At 63.7% G+C, this 16,449-nt stretch overlaps 1 protein-coding gene across 1 annotated transcript; it reads left to right on the top strand.

Annotated features, from left to right (window-relative positions):
* Positions 1-791: 791 nt before the first annotated feature.
* BCKDHA (branched chain keto acid dehydrogenase E1 subunit alpha) lies at positions 792-16,376 on the top strand (the record flags this gene model as incomplete). Its single annotated transcript, XM_074167404.1, has 7 exons — positions 792-1,034; positions 3,108-3,194; positions 5,224-5,332; positions 5,423-5,584; positions 9,580-9,786; positions 9,879-10,020; positions 16,153-16,376. Coding segments are annotated over exons 1-7 (976 nt in total), but the record flags the coding sequence as incomplete, so codon positions are not given.
* Between the last annotated feature and the right edge of the window lie 73 nt (positions 16,377-16,449).

The raw sequence follows: 16,449 nt of genomic DNA, 5'->3' as shown, positions 1-16,449 counted from the left end.
CCTTGGGGACCCCTGTGCCCCCCCCCATCCCCCTGTCACACCCCCCCCCCCCCGGTCCCCGTGTCCCCCCCCCTTGGTCCCCGTGTCCCCCCATCCCCGTGTGTGTCCCCCCCCCGGTCCCCGTGTCCCCCCTTCCCTGTGTCCCCCCCCTTGGTCCCTGTGTCCCCCCCCATCCCCGTGTCCCCCCCACCCGGTCCCCGTGTCCCCACGTCCCCCCCCCCCTTGGTCCCTGTGTCCCCCCCATCCCCATGTCCCCACCCCCCGGGTCCCCTTGTCCCCCCCCATCCCCATGTCCCCCCCCCCCGGGTCCCCTTGTCCCCCCATCCCTGTGTCCCCCCCCCCTTGGTCCCTGTGTCCCCCCCCCACCCCCGTGTCCCCACCCCCCGGGTCCCCTTGTCCCCCCATCCCTGTGTCCCCCCCCTTGGTCCCCGTGTCCCCCCCCCTTGGTCCCTGTGTCCCCCCCACCTCCATGTCCCCCCTCGTTGGTCCCCGTGTCCCCCCATCCCCGTGTCCCCCCCCCGGGTCCCCTTGTCCCCCCATCCCCACGTCCCCCCCACCCGGTCCCCATGTCCCCACGTCCCCCCTCGTTGGTCGTCCCCCCACCTCCGTGTCCCCCCTTGTTGGCCCCCGTGTCCCCCCCCCATCCCCGTGTCCGTCCCCCCCCCCGGTCCCCACGTCCCCGTGTCCCCACGTCCCCCCTCGTTGGTCCCCCCCCCCCCCCCTCCCTCCCCTCCCATTGGCTCCGCGGGGGGTGGGTCCGGAGGGAGGCGCCGGGGGGGGGGGGCCCTTTTGAGGGGGGATTTCGGGGTGCGGGGTGGGGGGGGGGTGGGGGTGAGGGGACACTGAGGGGACCCCCCCCCCCCCCCCGGTGGCAGGAGTCCCCCTCGGGGGAGGAGAAGCCGCAGTTCCCGGGAGCGTCGGCGGAATTTGCCGAGCGGCTGGAATTCATCGCCCCCAACGTCATCTCGGGGATCCCCGTCTACCGCGTCATGGACCGGCAGGGCCACATCCTGCGCCCCACCGAGGACCCCCAGGTCAGCCCCACACGCGTGGGGGGGGGGGAGCCACACGGCAAGGACACGCGTGGGGAGAAGGGGGGGCACGGCACGGGGAGCAACACGGCAAGGACACGCGTGGGGAGAACGGGGGGAGCACGGCATGGGGAGCAACACGGCAAGGACACGCGTGGGGAGAAGGGGGGGCACGGCACGGGGGGAGTAACATGGCAAGGACACGCGTGGGGAGAAGGGGGGGCACGGCATGGGGAGCAACACGGTAAGGACATGCGTGGGGAGAACGGGGGGAGCACGGCATGGGGAGCAACACGGCAAGGACACGCGTGGGGAGAAGGGGGGGCACGGCATGGGGAACAACATGGCAAGGACACGCGTGGGGAGAACGGGGGGAGCACGGCATGGGGAGCAACACAGCAAGGACACGTGTGGGGAGAAGGGGGTCACGGCACAGGGAACAACACGGCCAGGACACGCGTGGGGAGAAGGGGGGGCACGGCACGGGGGGAGCCACATGGCAAGGACACGCGTGGGGAGAAGGGGGGGCATGGCAAGGGGGGAGTAACATGGCAAGGACATGCGTGGGGAGAAGGGGGAAGCACCAGCAAGAGGAGCCACACGGCAAGGACACGCGTGGGGAGAAGGGGGGCACGGCATGGGGAACAACACGGCAAGGACACGCGTGGGGAGAAGGGGGGCACGGCATGGGGAGCAACACGGCAAGGACACGTGTGGGGAGAAGGGGGTCACGGCACAGGGAACAACACGGCAAGGACACGCGTGGGGAGAAGGGGGGGCACGGCACGGGGGGAGCCACATGGCAAGGACACGCGTGGGGAGAAGGGGGGGCATGGCAAGGGGGGAGTAACATGGCAAGGACATGCGTGGGGAGAAGGGGGAAGCACCAGCAAGAGGAGCCACACGGCAAGGACACGCGTGGGGAGAAGGGGGGCATGGCACGGGGGGAACAACACGGCAAGGATACGTGTGGGGAGAAGGGGGGGCATGGCACGGGGGGAGTAACATGGCAAGGACACGTGTGGGGAGAAGGGGGGGCATGGCACGGGGGGAGTAACATGGCAAGGACACACGTGGGGAGAAAGGGGAAGCACCAGCAAGAGGAGCCACACGGCAAGGACACGCGTGGGGAGAAGGGGGGCATGGCACAGGGGGAGCCACACGGCAAGGACACGCGTGGGGAGAAGGGGGGGCACGGCACGGGGAGCAACACGGCAAGGACACGTGTGGGGAGAAGCGGGGCATGGCACGGGGGGAGCCACATGGCAAGGACACACGTGGGGAGAAGGGGGGGCACGGCATGGGGAGCAACACGGCAAGGACACGCGTGGGGAGAACGGGGGGAGCACGGCATGGGGAGCAACACGGCCAGGACACGCGTGGGGAGAAGGGGGGGCACGGCACGGGGAGCCACACGGCAAGGACACGCGTGGGGAGAAGGGGGGCACAGCATGGGGGGAGCCACACCCCAGCATGCCATGTACATGCGTGTGACACCCCAACATGCCAGAGACAGACGTGTGACACCGCAAACACGCAAGAAGCAGTTGCATGGTTACCGCAACCACCCATCAGCCACACGTATGACACCCTGCACATGTATGACACCCCAAACACACACTAAACACGTGTATGACACCCTGCACACGTACAACACCCTGAACACACACTAAGCACGTGTATGATACCATGCACATGTATGACACCCGGAACGCACACTAGGCACGCGTATGACACCCTGCACGTGTATGACACCTCTAACACACGCTAACCACATGTATGAAACCCCGCACACATATGACATCTCTAAGACACACTAACCACGTGTATGATACCCCGCACATGTATGACACCCTGAACACAGGCCAACCACACGTATGACACCCCACACACGTATGTTCCACCCCAAACACGCTAAGCACACGTATGACACCCCCAACCACGTCCCACCCCACAACCCAAACCTGCCTCCTCCGCACCCACACACTCCCCCCCAGCCACCCCCCACCCACCCGTGCCCCAGGCGTGTCGCACGTGTGCCACACGCGTGTTTTAACGTGTTCCCTCCTCCCTCAGCTGCCCAAGGAGCTGGTGGTGAAGCTCTACAGGACCATGACGCTGCTCAACACCATGGACCGCATCCTCTATGAGTCCCAGCGCCAGGTGACCCTGGGGACACGGGGTGACACAGGTGACACGTGGGGACACGGGGACACCCCCCTGACATGCGTGTGTGTCCCCCCCCGCCCCCAGGGCCCAATCACCTGCATGATGAACTACAGGGAGGAGGGGACAGAGGAACATGGGGAGATACAGAGACCTGGGGACATGGGGTGTCACGGGATGACACGGGGTGACACGTGGGGACACGGGGACACCCCCCTGACACGCGTGTGTGTCCCCCCCAGGGCCGCATCTCCTTCTACATGACCAACTACGGGGAGGAGGGGACAGAGGAACGTGGGGAGATGCAGAGACGTGGGGACACGGGATGACATGAGATGTCATGGGGTGACACGTGGGGACACGGGGACACCCCCCTGACACGCGTGTGTGTCCCCCAGGACCACATCTCTTTCTACATGACCAACTACGGGGAGGAGGGGACAGAGGAACGTGGGGAGAACCAGAGACGTGGGGACACGGGGTGACATGAGATGTCATGGGGTGACACAGGGTGACACAGGTGACATGTGGGGACACAGGGACACCCCCCTGACACGCGTGTGTCCCCCCCAGGACCGCATCTCTTTCTACATGACCAACTACGGGGAGGAGGGGACAGAGGAACGTGGGGAGATGCAGAGACGTGGGGACACGGGTTGACACGGGATGACATGGGGTGACACGGGGTGACATATGGGGATACGTGGGGACATGGGGACACCCCCCTGACACGCGTGTGTGTGTCCCCCAGGGCCGCATCTCCTTCTACATGACCAACCACAGGGAGGAGGGGACAGAGGAACGTGGGGAGAACCAGAGACGTGGGGACACGGGGTGACACGGGTTGACATGGGGTGACACAGGTGACACGTGGGGACACGGGGTGACACAGGTGACATGTGGGGACACCCCCCTGACACGCGTGTGTCCCCCCCAGGACCACATTTCTTTCTACATGACCAACTATGGGGAGGAGGGGACAGAGGAACGTGGGGAGAACCAGAGACGTGGGGACACGGGGTGACACGGGTTGACACGGGATGACATGGGATGACATGGGGTGACACAGGGTGACACGTGGGGACACGGGGACACCCCCCTGACACGCGTGTGTGTCCCCCCCAGGACCACATCTCCTTCTACATGACCAACTACGGGGAGGAGGGGACAGAGGAACGTGGGGAGATGCAGAGACGTGGGGGCACGGGGTGACACGGGATGACATGGGGTGACACAGGTGACACGTGGGGACATGGGATGACACAGGTGACATGTGGGGACACGGGGACACTCTCATGACACACGTGTGTGTCCCCCCCAGGGCCGCATTTCCTTCTACATGACCAACTACGGGGAGGAGGGGACAGAGGAACGTGGGGAGATGCAGAGACGTGGGGACACGGGGTGACATGAGATGTCATGGGGTGACACAGGGTGACAGAGGTGACACGTGGGGACACGGGGACACCCCCCTGACACACGTGTGTCCCCCCCAGGACCACATCTCTTTCTACATGACCAACCACGGGGAGGAGGGGACAGAGGAACGTGGGGAGAACCAGAGACGTGGGGACACGGGGTGACATGAGATGTCATGGGGTGACACAGGGTGACAGAGGTGACACGTGGGGACACGGGGACACCCCCCTGACACGCGTGTGTGTGTCCCCCAGGGCCGCATCTCCTTCTACATGACCAACCACAGGGAGGAGGGGACAGAGGAACGTGGGGAGAACCAGAGACGTGGGGACACGGGTTGACACGGGATGACATGGGGTGACACAGGTGACACGTGGGGACACGGGGTGACACAGGTGACATGTGGGGACACCCCCCTGACACGCGTGTGTCCCCCCCAGGACCACATCTCTTTCTACATGACCAACTACGGGGAGGAGGGGACAGAGGAATGTGGGGAGAACCAGAGACGTGGGGACACGGGGTGACACGGGATGACATGGGGTGACACGGGTGACACGTGGGGACACGGGGACACCCCCCTGACACGCGTGTGTGTGTCCCCCAGGGCCGCATCTCCTTCTACATGACCAACTACGGGGAGGAGGGGACACACGTGGGCAGCGCCGCCGCGTTGGAAGCCACCGACCTTGTCTTCGGGCAGTACCGGGAGGCGGGTACGTCCCTCTGGGTGGGGGACACACAGGTGACGTTGTCCCCGAGGTGGGGTGACACCACGTGACACACGTGTGTGTGTGTCCCCCCAGGGGTGTTGCTGTACCGGGGGTACCCCCTGGAGCTGTTCATGGCGCAGTGTTACGGCAACGCCAGCGACCCCGGCCGGGGCCGGCAGATGCCCGTGCACTACGGCTGCCGGGAGCGTCACTTTGTCACCATCTCCTCCCCCCTGGCCACCCAGATACCACAAGGTGACACCCCCACCCCCCCCCGTGTCACCCCACCCCCCCCCCCGTGTCACCCACCCCACCCCCCCCCCGTGTCACCCCCACTTCCGTGTGCGTCCCTTCCCCCCGCCCCGTCTCTGCGTCTCCCCGTGTCCCCACGTGTCCCTCTGTCACACCGTGTCCCCTCACGTCCTCCCCCGTGTCACCTCGTGTCCCCACGTGTCCCTCTGTCACCCCGTGTCCTCCCCCGTGTCCCCACATCCCTGTGTCACCCCATGTCCCCACGTCCCCGTGTCCCCCCGTGTCCCTGTGTCCCCACGTGTCCCTCTGTCACCCCGTGTCCCTGTGTCACCCCACGTCCCCGTGTCCCCACGTGTCCCTGTGTCACCCCGTGTCCCTGTGTCACCCCGTGTCCCCTCATGTCCTCCCCCATGTCCCCACGTCCCCGTGTCCCCCCGTGTCCCCACATCCCCCTGTCCTCACGTCCCCATGTCCCCACGTGTCCCTGTGTCACCCCGTGTCCCCTCACGTCCTCCCCCGTGTCACCTCGTGTCCCCACGTGTCCCTCTGTCACCCCGTGTCCCTGTGTCACCCCATGTCCCCACAGCCCTGTGTCCCCACGTCCCCGTGTCCCCACGTGTCCCTGTGTCACCCCGTGTCCCCTCATGTCCCCACATCCCCCTGTCCTCACGTCCCCATGTCCCCACGTGTCCCTCTGTCACCCCGTGTCCCTGTGTCACCCCATGTCCCCTCATGTCCTCCCCCATGTCCCCACGTCCCCGTGTCACCCCACGTCCCCGTGTCACCCCCACTTCCGTGTGCGTCCCTTCCCCCCGCCCCGTCTCTGCGTCTCCCCGTGTCACCCCGTGTCCCTCTGTCACCCCGTGTCCCCTCACGTCCTCCCCCGTGTCACCTCGTGTCCCCACGTGTCCCTCTGTCACCCCGTGTCCCTGTGTCACCCCGTGTCCCCTCATGTCCTCCCCCACGTCCCCACATCCCTGTGTCACCCCATGTCCCCACGTCCCCGTGTCCCCCCGTGTCCCTGTGTCCCCCCGTGTCCCCATGTCCCCACGTGTCCCTGTGTCACCCCGTGTCCCCTCATGTCCTCCCCCCGTGTCACCTCGTGTCCCCACGTGTCCCTCTGTCACCCCGTGTCCCTCTGTCACCCCATGTCCCCACAGCCCTGTGTCCTCACGTCCCCGTGTCCCCACGTGTCCCTGTGTCACCCCGTGTCCCCTCATGTCCTCCCCCGTGTCACCTCGTGTCCCTCTGTCACCCCGTGTCCCCTCACGTCCTCCCCCGTGTCACCTCGTGTCCCCACGTGTCCCTCTGTCACCCCGTGTCCCTCTGTCACCCCATGTCCCCACAGCCCTGTGTCCCCACGTCCCCGTGTCCCCACGTGTCCCTCTGTCACCCCGTGTCCCCTCATGTCCTCCCCCGTGTCCCCCCGTGTCCCAGTGTCCCCCCGTGTCCCCACATCTCCGTGTCCCCACGTCCCCATGTCCCCACGTGTCCCTCTGTCACCCCGTGTCCCTCTGTCACCCCATGTCCCCACGTCCCCGTGTCCCCCCGTGTCACCCCACATCCTTGTGTCCCCCCATGTCCCCACATCCCCGTGTCCCTGTGTCACCCCATGTCCCCACATGTCCCTGTGTCCCCACATCCTTGTCACCCCACTTCCATGTGTGTCCGTCCCCCCCGCCACGTCTCTGCATCTCCCTGTGTCACCTTGTGTCCCTGTGTCACCCCGTGTCCCCACGTCCCCATGTCCCCCCACGTCCCCACATCCCTGTGTCCCCCCATCCCCATGTCCCCACATCCCCACGTCCCCCAACCCCATCCTGGTGGCCCCCCATCCCCACGTCCCCCCCAGACCCCCATGTCCCCACATCCCCGTGGCCCCCAACCCCATCCTGGTAGCCCCCCATCCCCACATCCCCCCCGACCCCCATGTCCCCGCATCCCCACGTCCCCCAACCACATCCTGGTGGCCCCCCATCCCCACGTCCCCCCCTGACCCCCATGTCCCCACATCCTGGTGGCCCCCCATCCCCACGTCCACCCCGACCCCCATGTCCCCACATCCCCACGTCTCCCAACCCCATCCTGGTGGCCCCCCATCCCCACATTCCCCCCTGACCCCCATGTCCCCACATCCTGGTGGCCCCCCATCCCCACGTCCCCCCCTCACCCCCATGTCCCCACGTCCCCCAACCCCATCCTGGTGGCCCCCCATCCCCACGTCCCCCCCTCACCCCCATGTCCCCACGTCCCCCAACCCCATCCTGGTGGCCCCACATCCCCCCCGACCCCCATGTCCCCACATCCCCACGTCCCCCAACCACATCCTGGTGGCCCCCCATCCCCACGTCCCCCCTGACCGCCATGTCCCCACATCCCCACGTCCCCCAACCCCATCCTGGTGGCCCCCCATCCCCACATCCCCCCCGACCCCCATGTCCCCACATCCCCATGTCCCCCAACCACATCCTGGTGGCCCCCCATCCCCACGTCCCCCCCTGACCCCCATGTCCCCACATCCTGGTGGCCCTCCATCCCCACGTCCCCCCCTCACTCCCATGTCCCCAAGTCCCCCAACCCCATCCTGGTGGCCCCCCATCCCCATGTCCCCCCCTCACCCCCATGTCCCCACATCCCCACGTCCCCCAACCACATCCTGGTGGCCCCCCATCCCCACGTCCCCCCCGACCCCTATGTCCCCACATCTCCACGTCCCCCAACCCCATCCTGGTGGACCCCCATCCCCACGTCCCCCAACCCCATCCTGGTGGCCCCCCATCCCCACGTCCCCCCCTGACCCCCATGTCCCCACATCCTGGTGGCCCCCCATCCCCACGTCCACCCCGACCCCCATGTCCCCACATCCCCACGTCTCCCAACCCCATCCTGGTGGCCCCCCATCCCCACATTCCCCCCTGACCCCCATGTCCCCACATCCTGGTGGCCCCCCATCCCCACGTCCCCCCCTCACCCCCATGTCCCCACGTCCCCCAACCCCATCCTGGTGGCCCCCCATCCCCACGTCCCCCCCTCACCCCCATGTCCCCACGTCCCCCAACCCCATCCTGGTGGCCCCACATCCCCCCCGACCCCCATGTCCCCACATCCCCACGTCCCCCAACCACATCCTGGTGGCCCCCCATCCCCACGTCCCCCCCGACCCCCATGTCCCCACATCCCCGTGTCCCCCAACCCCATCCTGGTGGCCCCCCATCCCCACGTCCCCCCCAGACCCCCACGTCCCCACATCCCCACGTCCCCCAACCCCATCCTGGTGGCCCCCCATCCCCACGTCCCCCCCTGACCCCCATGTCCCCACATCCTGGTGGCCCCCCATCCCCACGTCCCCCCCGACCCCCATGTCCCCACATCCCCACGTCCCCCAACCCCATCCTGGTGTCCCCCCATTCCCACGTCCCCCCCGACCCCCATGTCCCCAAGTCCCCCAACCCCATCCTGGTGGCCCCACATCCCCCCCGACCCCCATGTCCCCACATCCCCACGTCCCCCAACCACATCCTGGTGGCCCCCCATCCCCACGTCCCCCCTGACCGCCATGTCCCCACATCCCCACGTCCCCCAACCCCATCCTGGTGGCCCCCCATCCCCACATCCCCCCCGACCCCCATGTCCCCACATCCCCATGTCCCCCAACCACATCCTGGTGGCCCCCCATCCCCACGTCCCCCCCTGACCCCCATGTCCCCACATCCTGGTGGCCCTCCATCCCCACGTCCCCCCCTCACTCCCATGTCCCCAAGTCCCCCAACCCCATCCTGGTGGCCCCCCATCCCCATGTCCCCCCCTCACCCCCATGTCCCCACATCCCCACGTCCCCCAACCACATCCTGGTGGCCCCCCATCCCCACGTCCCCCCCGACCCCTATGTCCCCACATCTCCACGTCCCCCAACCCCATCCTGGTGGCCCCCCATCCCCACGTCCCCTTCTGACCTCCACGTGTGTGTCCCCCCCCCCCTGCTGACCTTCTCCCCACAGCGGTGGGGGCCGCTTACGCCATCAAGCGGGCGGACGCCAACCGGGCCGTCATCTGCTACTTCGGGGAGGGGGCGGCCAGCGAAGGGGACGCTCACGCCGGCTTCAACTTCGCCGCCACCTTGGAATGTCCCATCGTCTTCTTCTGCCGCAACAACGGCTACGCCATCTCCACCCCCACCTCCGAGCAGTACCGCGGCGACGGCATCGGTAGGAACCAACCCCCCCCCCCCCCTTTTTTTTTTTGGGGTGAAATTAGGAGGTTTTGGGGGTCGTCAACCGTTTGTCACCCGTCCCCGCAGCGGCGCGAGGACCTGGTTACGGGTTGATGTCCATCCGGGTGGACGGCAACGACGTCTTCGCCGTCTATAACGCCACCAAAGAAGCTCGGCGGCGAGCGGTGGCCGAGAACCAGCCCTTCCTCATCGAGGCCATGACCTACCGGTGGGTGGCATGGAGGGGACAACCTCAGGTGGCACCCAAAAGGTCCTCGGGGTGGGGTCTGGGATGGGTGAGGGGACACCAAGGTGGATGCTGTGGCTACTGGTGGTCCCCAAGGGTCAGTGTTGGGCCCAAGTCTTGGTCAACGTCTTCATGGATGAGCGTAGGATGGTTGGGTTGGGTGAGTCCGGGTCTTGGTCAACATCTTCGTGGATGAGGGGACACCAAGGTGGATGGAGAACCCGTTGGGTGGTCACCATCGGGGTCCAGTTGGAGGCCTGTGGCTACTGGTGGTCCCCAAGGGTCAGTGTTGGGTCCAGGTCTTGGTCAACGTCTTCATGGATGAGCGTAGGATGGTTGGGTTGGGTGAGTCCAGGTCTTGGTCAACATCTTCGTGGATGAGGGGACACCAAGGTGGATGGAGAACCCGTTGGGTGGTCGCCATCAGGGTCCAGTTGGAGGCCTGTGGCTACTGGTGGTCCCCAAGTGTCAGTGTTGGGTCCGGGTCTTGGTCAACATCTTCATAGATGAGGGGACACCAAGGTGGAACCAGCCCTTCCTCATCGAGGCCATGACCTACCGGTGGGTGGCATGGAGGGGACGACCTCAGGTGGCACCCAAAAGGTCCTCGGGGTGGGGTCTGGGATGGGTGAGGGGACACCAAGGTGGATGCTGTGGCTACTGGTGGTCCCCAAGGGTCAGGGTCTTGGTCAACGTCTTCATGGATGAGCGTAGGATGGTTGGGTTGGGTGAGTCCGGGTCTTGGTCAACATCTTCGTGGATGAGGGGACACCAAGGTGGATGGAGAACCCGTTGGGTGGTCGCCATCGGGGTCCAGTTGGAGGCCTGTGGCTACTGGTGGTCCCCAAGGGTCAGTGTTGGGTCCAGGTCTTGGTCAACGTCTTCATGGATGAGCGTAGGATGGTTGGGTTGGATGAGGGGACACCAAGGTGGATGGAGATCTCAGAGGGTTGTGATGAGGGTCCAGTTGGAGGCCTGTGGCTACTGGTGGTCCCCAAGGGTCAGTGTTGGGTCCGGGTCTTGGTCAACATCTTCATAGATGAGGGGACACCAAGGTGGAACCAGCCCTTCCTCATCGAGGCCATGACCTACCGGTGGGTGGCATGGAGGGGACGACCTCAGGTGGCACCCAAAAGGTCCTCGGGGTGGGGTCTGGGATGGGTGAGGGGACACCAAGGTGGATGCTGTGGCTGCTGGTGGTCCCCAAGGGTCAGGGTCTTGGTCAACGTCTTCATGGATGAGCGTAGGATGGTTGGGTTGGGTGAGTCCGGGTCTTGGTCAACATCTTCGTGGATGAGGGGACACCAAGGTGGATGGAGAACCCGTTGGGTGGTCGCCATCAGGGTCCGGTTGGAGGCCTGTGGCTACTGGTGGTCCCCAAGGGTCAGTGTTGGGTCCAGGTCTTGGTCAACGTCTTCATGGATGAGCGTAGGATGGTTGGGTTGGATGAAGGGACACCAAGGTGGAGAACCTGTTGGGTGGTCGCCATCAGGGTCCAGTTGGAGGCCTGTGGCTACTGGTGGTCCCCAAGGGCCACTACTGGGTCCAGGTCTTGGTCAACATCTTCGTGGATGAGGGGACACCGAGGTTGATGTTGACCGTGACCGTGTTGACCATGATCACGTTGACCGTGGCACGAGGATGGGGTGAGGCTCATCCCAGTGGCTCCCAGTGACGGGACGAGGGTCAAAGGTCACAAACTGGGAGGTGGGAGATTTCATGGAGTCTCCATCTCTGGAGCTCTCCCCAAACCCCTCCCTTCGATGCTCCTCAAAGCTCCATTCCCAACATCTGGAGGTGCCCCACTGGGGGTTGAGATGTTCTCCAGATGTTCCTCCTCCCCCCATCTTTACGGAAACCCCCAAAATGGGGGTTTTTGAAGGTTTTTTGGTGTCGGGGGGGGGCACAAGATGGGGCACCACCGCACCAGTGACCACACCTCCCTTCCAAGCTCCATTCGCACGTTCTGGAGGTGCTCCATTGGGGGTTGAGATGTTCTCCAGATGTTCCTCCTCCCCCCATCTTTACGGAAACCCCCAAAATGGGGGTTTTTGAAGGTTTTTTGGTGTCGGGGGGGGGCGCAAGATGGGGCACCACAGCACCAGTGACGACAGCACCTCCCTTTGATGCTCCTCACCATCTGGAGGTGCCCCATTGGGGGTTGAGATGTTCTCCAGATGTTCCTCCTCCCCTGTCATTATGGAAACCCCCCAAATCGTGGTTTTTGAAGGTTTTTTGGTGTCGGGGGGGGGCACAAGATGGGGCACCACAGCACCAGTGACCACACCTCCCTTCCACGCTCCATTCCCACGTTCTGGAGGTGCTCCATTGAGGGCTGAGATGTTCTCCAGATGTTCCTCCTCCCCCTATCTTTACAGAACCCCCCAAAATGGGGGTTTTTGAAGGTTTTTTGGTGTCGGGGGGGGGGGGCAGGATCAGGCACCACAGCACCAGTGACGACAGCACCTCCCTTTGATGCTCCTCACCATCTGGAGGTGCCCCATTGGGGGTTGAGATGTTCTCCAGATGTTCCTCCTCCCCCTATCTTTACGGAAACCCCCAAAATGGGGGTTTTTGAAGGTTTTTTGGTGTCGGGGGGGGGCACAAGGTGGGGCACCACAGCACCAGTGACCACACCTCCCTTCCACGCTCCATTCCCACGTTCTGGAGGTGCTCCATTGGGGGTTGAGATGTTCTCCAGATGTTCCTCCTCCCCCCATCTTTACGGAACCCCCCAAAATGGGGGTTTTTGAAGGTTTTTTGGTGTCGGGGGGGGGGCGCAGGATCGGGCACCACAGCACCAGTGACCACACCTCCCTTCCACGCTCCATTCCCACGTTCTGGAGGTGCTCCATTGGGGGTTGAGATGTTCTCCAGATGTTCCTCCTCCCCCCATCTTTACGGAACCCCCCAAAATGGTGGGTTTTGAAGGTTTTTTGGTGTCGGGTGGGGGGCACAAGATGGGGCACCACCGCACCAGTGACGACAGCACCTCATTGTGATGCTCCTCACCATCTGGAGGTGCCCCACTGGGGGTTGAGATGTTCTCCAGATGTTCCTCCTCCCCCCATCTTTACGGAAACCCCCAAAATGGTGGTTTTTGAAGGTTTTTTGGCGTCGGGGGGGGGGGCACAAGATGGGGCACCACAGCACCAGTGACCACACCTCCCTTCCACGCTCCATTCCCACGTTCTGGAGGTGCTTCATTGAGGGTTGAGATGTTCTCCAGATGTTCCTCCTCCCCCCATCTTTACGGAAACCCCCAAAATGGGGGTTTTTGAAGGTTTTTTGGTGTCGGGGGGGGGGCGCAGGATAGGGCACCACAGCACCAGTGATGACAGCACCTCCCTTTGATGCTCCTCACCATCTGGAGGTGCCCCACTGGGGGTTGAGATGTTCTCCAGATGTTCCTCCTCCCCCCATCTTTACAGAAACCCCCAAAATGGTGGTTTTTGAAGGTTTTTTGGTGTCGGGGGGGGCACAGGATCGGGTACCACAGCACCAGTGATGACAGCACCTCCCTTTGATGCTCCTCACCATCTGGAGGTGCCCCATTGAGGGTTGAGATGTTCTCCAGATGTTCCTCCTCCCCCCATCTTTACAGAACCCCCCAAAATGGGGGTTTTTGAAGGTGTTTTGGTGTCGGGGGGGGGCACAAGATGGGGCACCACAGCACCAGTGACCACACCTCCCTTCCACGCTCCATTCCCACGTTCTGGAGGTGCTCCATTGAGGGCTGAGATGTTCTCCGGATGTTCCTCCTCCCCCCATCTTTACGGAAACCCCCAAAATGGTGGTTTTGAAGGTTTTTTGGTGTCGGGGGGGGGGCGCAGGATCGGGCACCACAGCACCAGTGACCACACCTCCCTTCCACGCTCCATTCCCACGTTCTGGAGGTGCCCCATTGAGGGTTGAGATGTTCTCCAGATGTTCCTCCTCCCCCCATCTTTACGGAACCCCCCAAAATGGTGGTTTTTGAAGGTTTTTTGGTTGTCGGGGGGGGGCACAGGATCGGGTACCACAGCACCAGTGATGACAGCACCTCCCTTTGATGCTCCTCACCATCTGGAGGTGTCCCGTTGAGGGTTGAGATGTTCTCCAGATGTTCCTCCTCCCCCCATCGTTACAGAACCCCCCCAAAATGGGGGTTTTTGAAGGTTTTTTGGTGTCGGGGGGGGCGCAGGATGGGGCACCACAGCACCAGTGATGACAGCACCTCCCTTTGATGCTCCTCACCATCTGGAGGTGCCCCATTGAGGGTTGAGATGTTCTCCAGATGTTCCTCCTCCCCCCATCTTTACAGAACCCCCCAAAATGGGGTTTTTGAAGGTTTTTTGGTGTCGGGGGGGGGCACAAGATGGGGCACCACAGCACCAGTGACCACACCTCCCTTCCACGCTCCATTCCCACGTTCTGGAGGTGCTCCATTGAGGGCTGAGATGTTCTCCGGATGTTCCTCCTCCCCCCATCTTTACGGAAACCCCCAAAATGGTGGTTTTTGAAGGTTTTTTGGTGTCGGGGGGGGGCGCAGGATCGGGCACCACAGCACCAGTGACCACACCTCCCTTCCACGCTCCATTCCCACGTTCTGGAGGTGCCCCATTGAGGGTTGAGATGTTCTCCAGATGTTCCTCCTCCCCCCATCTTTACGGAACCCCCCAAAATGGGGGTTTTTGAAGGTTTTTTGGTGTCGGGGGGGGGGGGGCGCAGGATGGGGCACCACAGCACCAGTGACGACAGCACCTCATTGTGATGCTCCTCACCATCTGGAGGTGCCCCATTGGGGGTTGAGATGTTCTCCAGATGTTCCTCCTCCCCCCATCTTTACGGAAACCCCCAAAATGGTGGGTTTTGAAGGTTTTTTGGTGTCGGGGGGGGGCACAAGATGGGGGCACCACCGCACCAGTGACGACAGCACCTCATTGTGATGCTTCTCACCATCTGGAGGTGCCCCCACTGGGGGTTGAGATGTTCTCCAGATGTTCCTCCTCCCCCCATCTTTACGGAACCCCCCAAAATGGGGGTTTTTGAAGGTTTTTTGGTGTCGGGGGGGGGCGCAGGATCGGGCACCACAGCACCAGTGATGACAGCACCTCCCTTTGATGCTCCTCACCATCTGGAGGTGCCCCATTGAGGGTTGAGATGTTCTCCAGATGTTCCTCCTCCCCCCATCTTTACGGAACCCCCCAAAATGGGGGTTTTTTGAAGGTTTTTTGGTGTCGGGGGGGGGGGGCGCAGGATGGGGCACCACAGCACCAGTGACGACAGCACCTCATTGTGATGCTCCTCACCCATCTGGAGGTGCCCCATTGGGGGTTGAGATGTTCTCCAGATGTTCCTCCTCCCCCATCTTTACGGAAACCCCCAAAATGGGGGTTTTGAAGGTTTTTTGGTGTCGGGGGGGGCACAGGATCGGGCACCACCGCACCAGTGACCACACCTCCCTTCCACGCTCCATTCCCACGTTCTGGAGGTGCCCCATTGAGGGTTGAGATGTTCTCCAGATGTTCCTCCTCCCCCCATCTTTACGGAAACCCCCAAAATGGGGGTTTTGAAGGTTTTTTGGTGTCGGGGGGGGCGCAAGATGGGGCACCACAGCACCAGTGATGACAGCACCTCATTCTGATGCTCCTCACCATCTGGAGGTGCCCCATTGAGGCTTGAGATGTTCTCCAGATGTTCCTCCTCCCCCCATCTTTACGGAAACCCCCAAAATGGTGGGTTTTGAAGGTTTTTTGGTGTCGGGGGGGGGGGCGCAGGATGGGGCACCACAGCACCAGTGACCACACCTCCCTTCCACGCTCCATTCCCACGTTCTGGAGGTGCTCCATTGGGGGTTGAGATGTTCTCCAGATGTTCCTCCTCCCCCCATCTTTACGGAAACCCCCAAAATGGGGGTTTTTGAAGGTTTTTTGGTGTCGGGGGGGGGGGGGGCGCAGGATGGGGCACCACAGCACCAGTGACGACAGCACCCTTCATTGTGATGCTCCTCACCATCTGGAGGTGCTCCATTGAGGGTTGAGATGTTCTCCAGATGTTCCTCCTCCCCCCATCTTTACGGAAACCCCCAAAATGGTGGTTTTTGAAGGTTTTTTGGTGTCGGGGGGGGCGCAGGATCGGGCACCACAGCACCAGTGACGACAGCTCGGCGTACCGCTCGGTGGACGAGGTCAACTACTGGGACAAGCAGGACCATCCCATCTCCCGCCTGAGGCTCTTCATGCTGGGCCGGGGCTGGTGGGACGAGGAGCAGGAGAAGAGCTGGAGGAAGAGCTCCCGCAAGATGGTGACGGACCCCCCCCCCTGGGATTTTGGGGGGGGGGGGGGGGGGCATTGGGGTTTGGGGGGGCACTGGGGGGGGGAGGCAGCGGGATTTGGGGGGGATTCGGGGAGTTTGGGGGGGATTTTAGG

Source organism: Numenius arquata, unplaced genomic scaffold, assembly GCF_964106895.1.
Source record: "Numenius arquata unplaced genomic scaffold, bNumArq3.hap1.1 HAP1_SCAFFOLD_1528, whole genome shotgun sequence".
Taxonomy (NCBI): Eukaryota; Metazoa; Chordata; class Aves; order Charadriiformes; family Scolopacidae; genus Numenius; species Numenius arquata.
The sequence above is the reverse complement of the archived record's forward strand: the minus strand, read 5'-3'. Positions and strand labels throughout refer to the sequence as shown.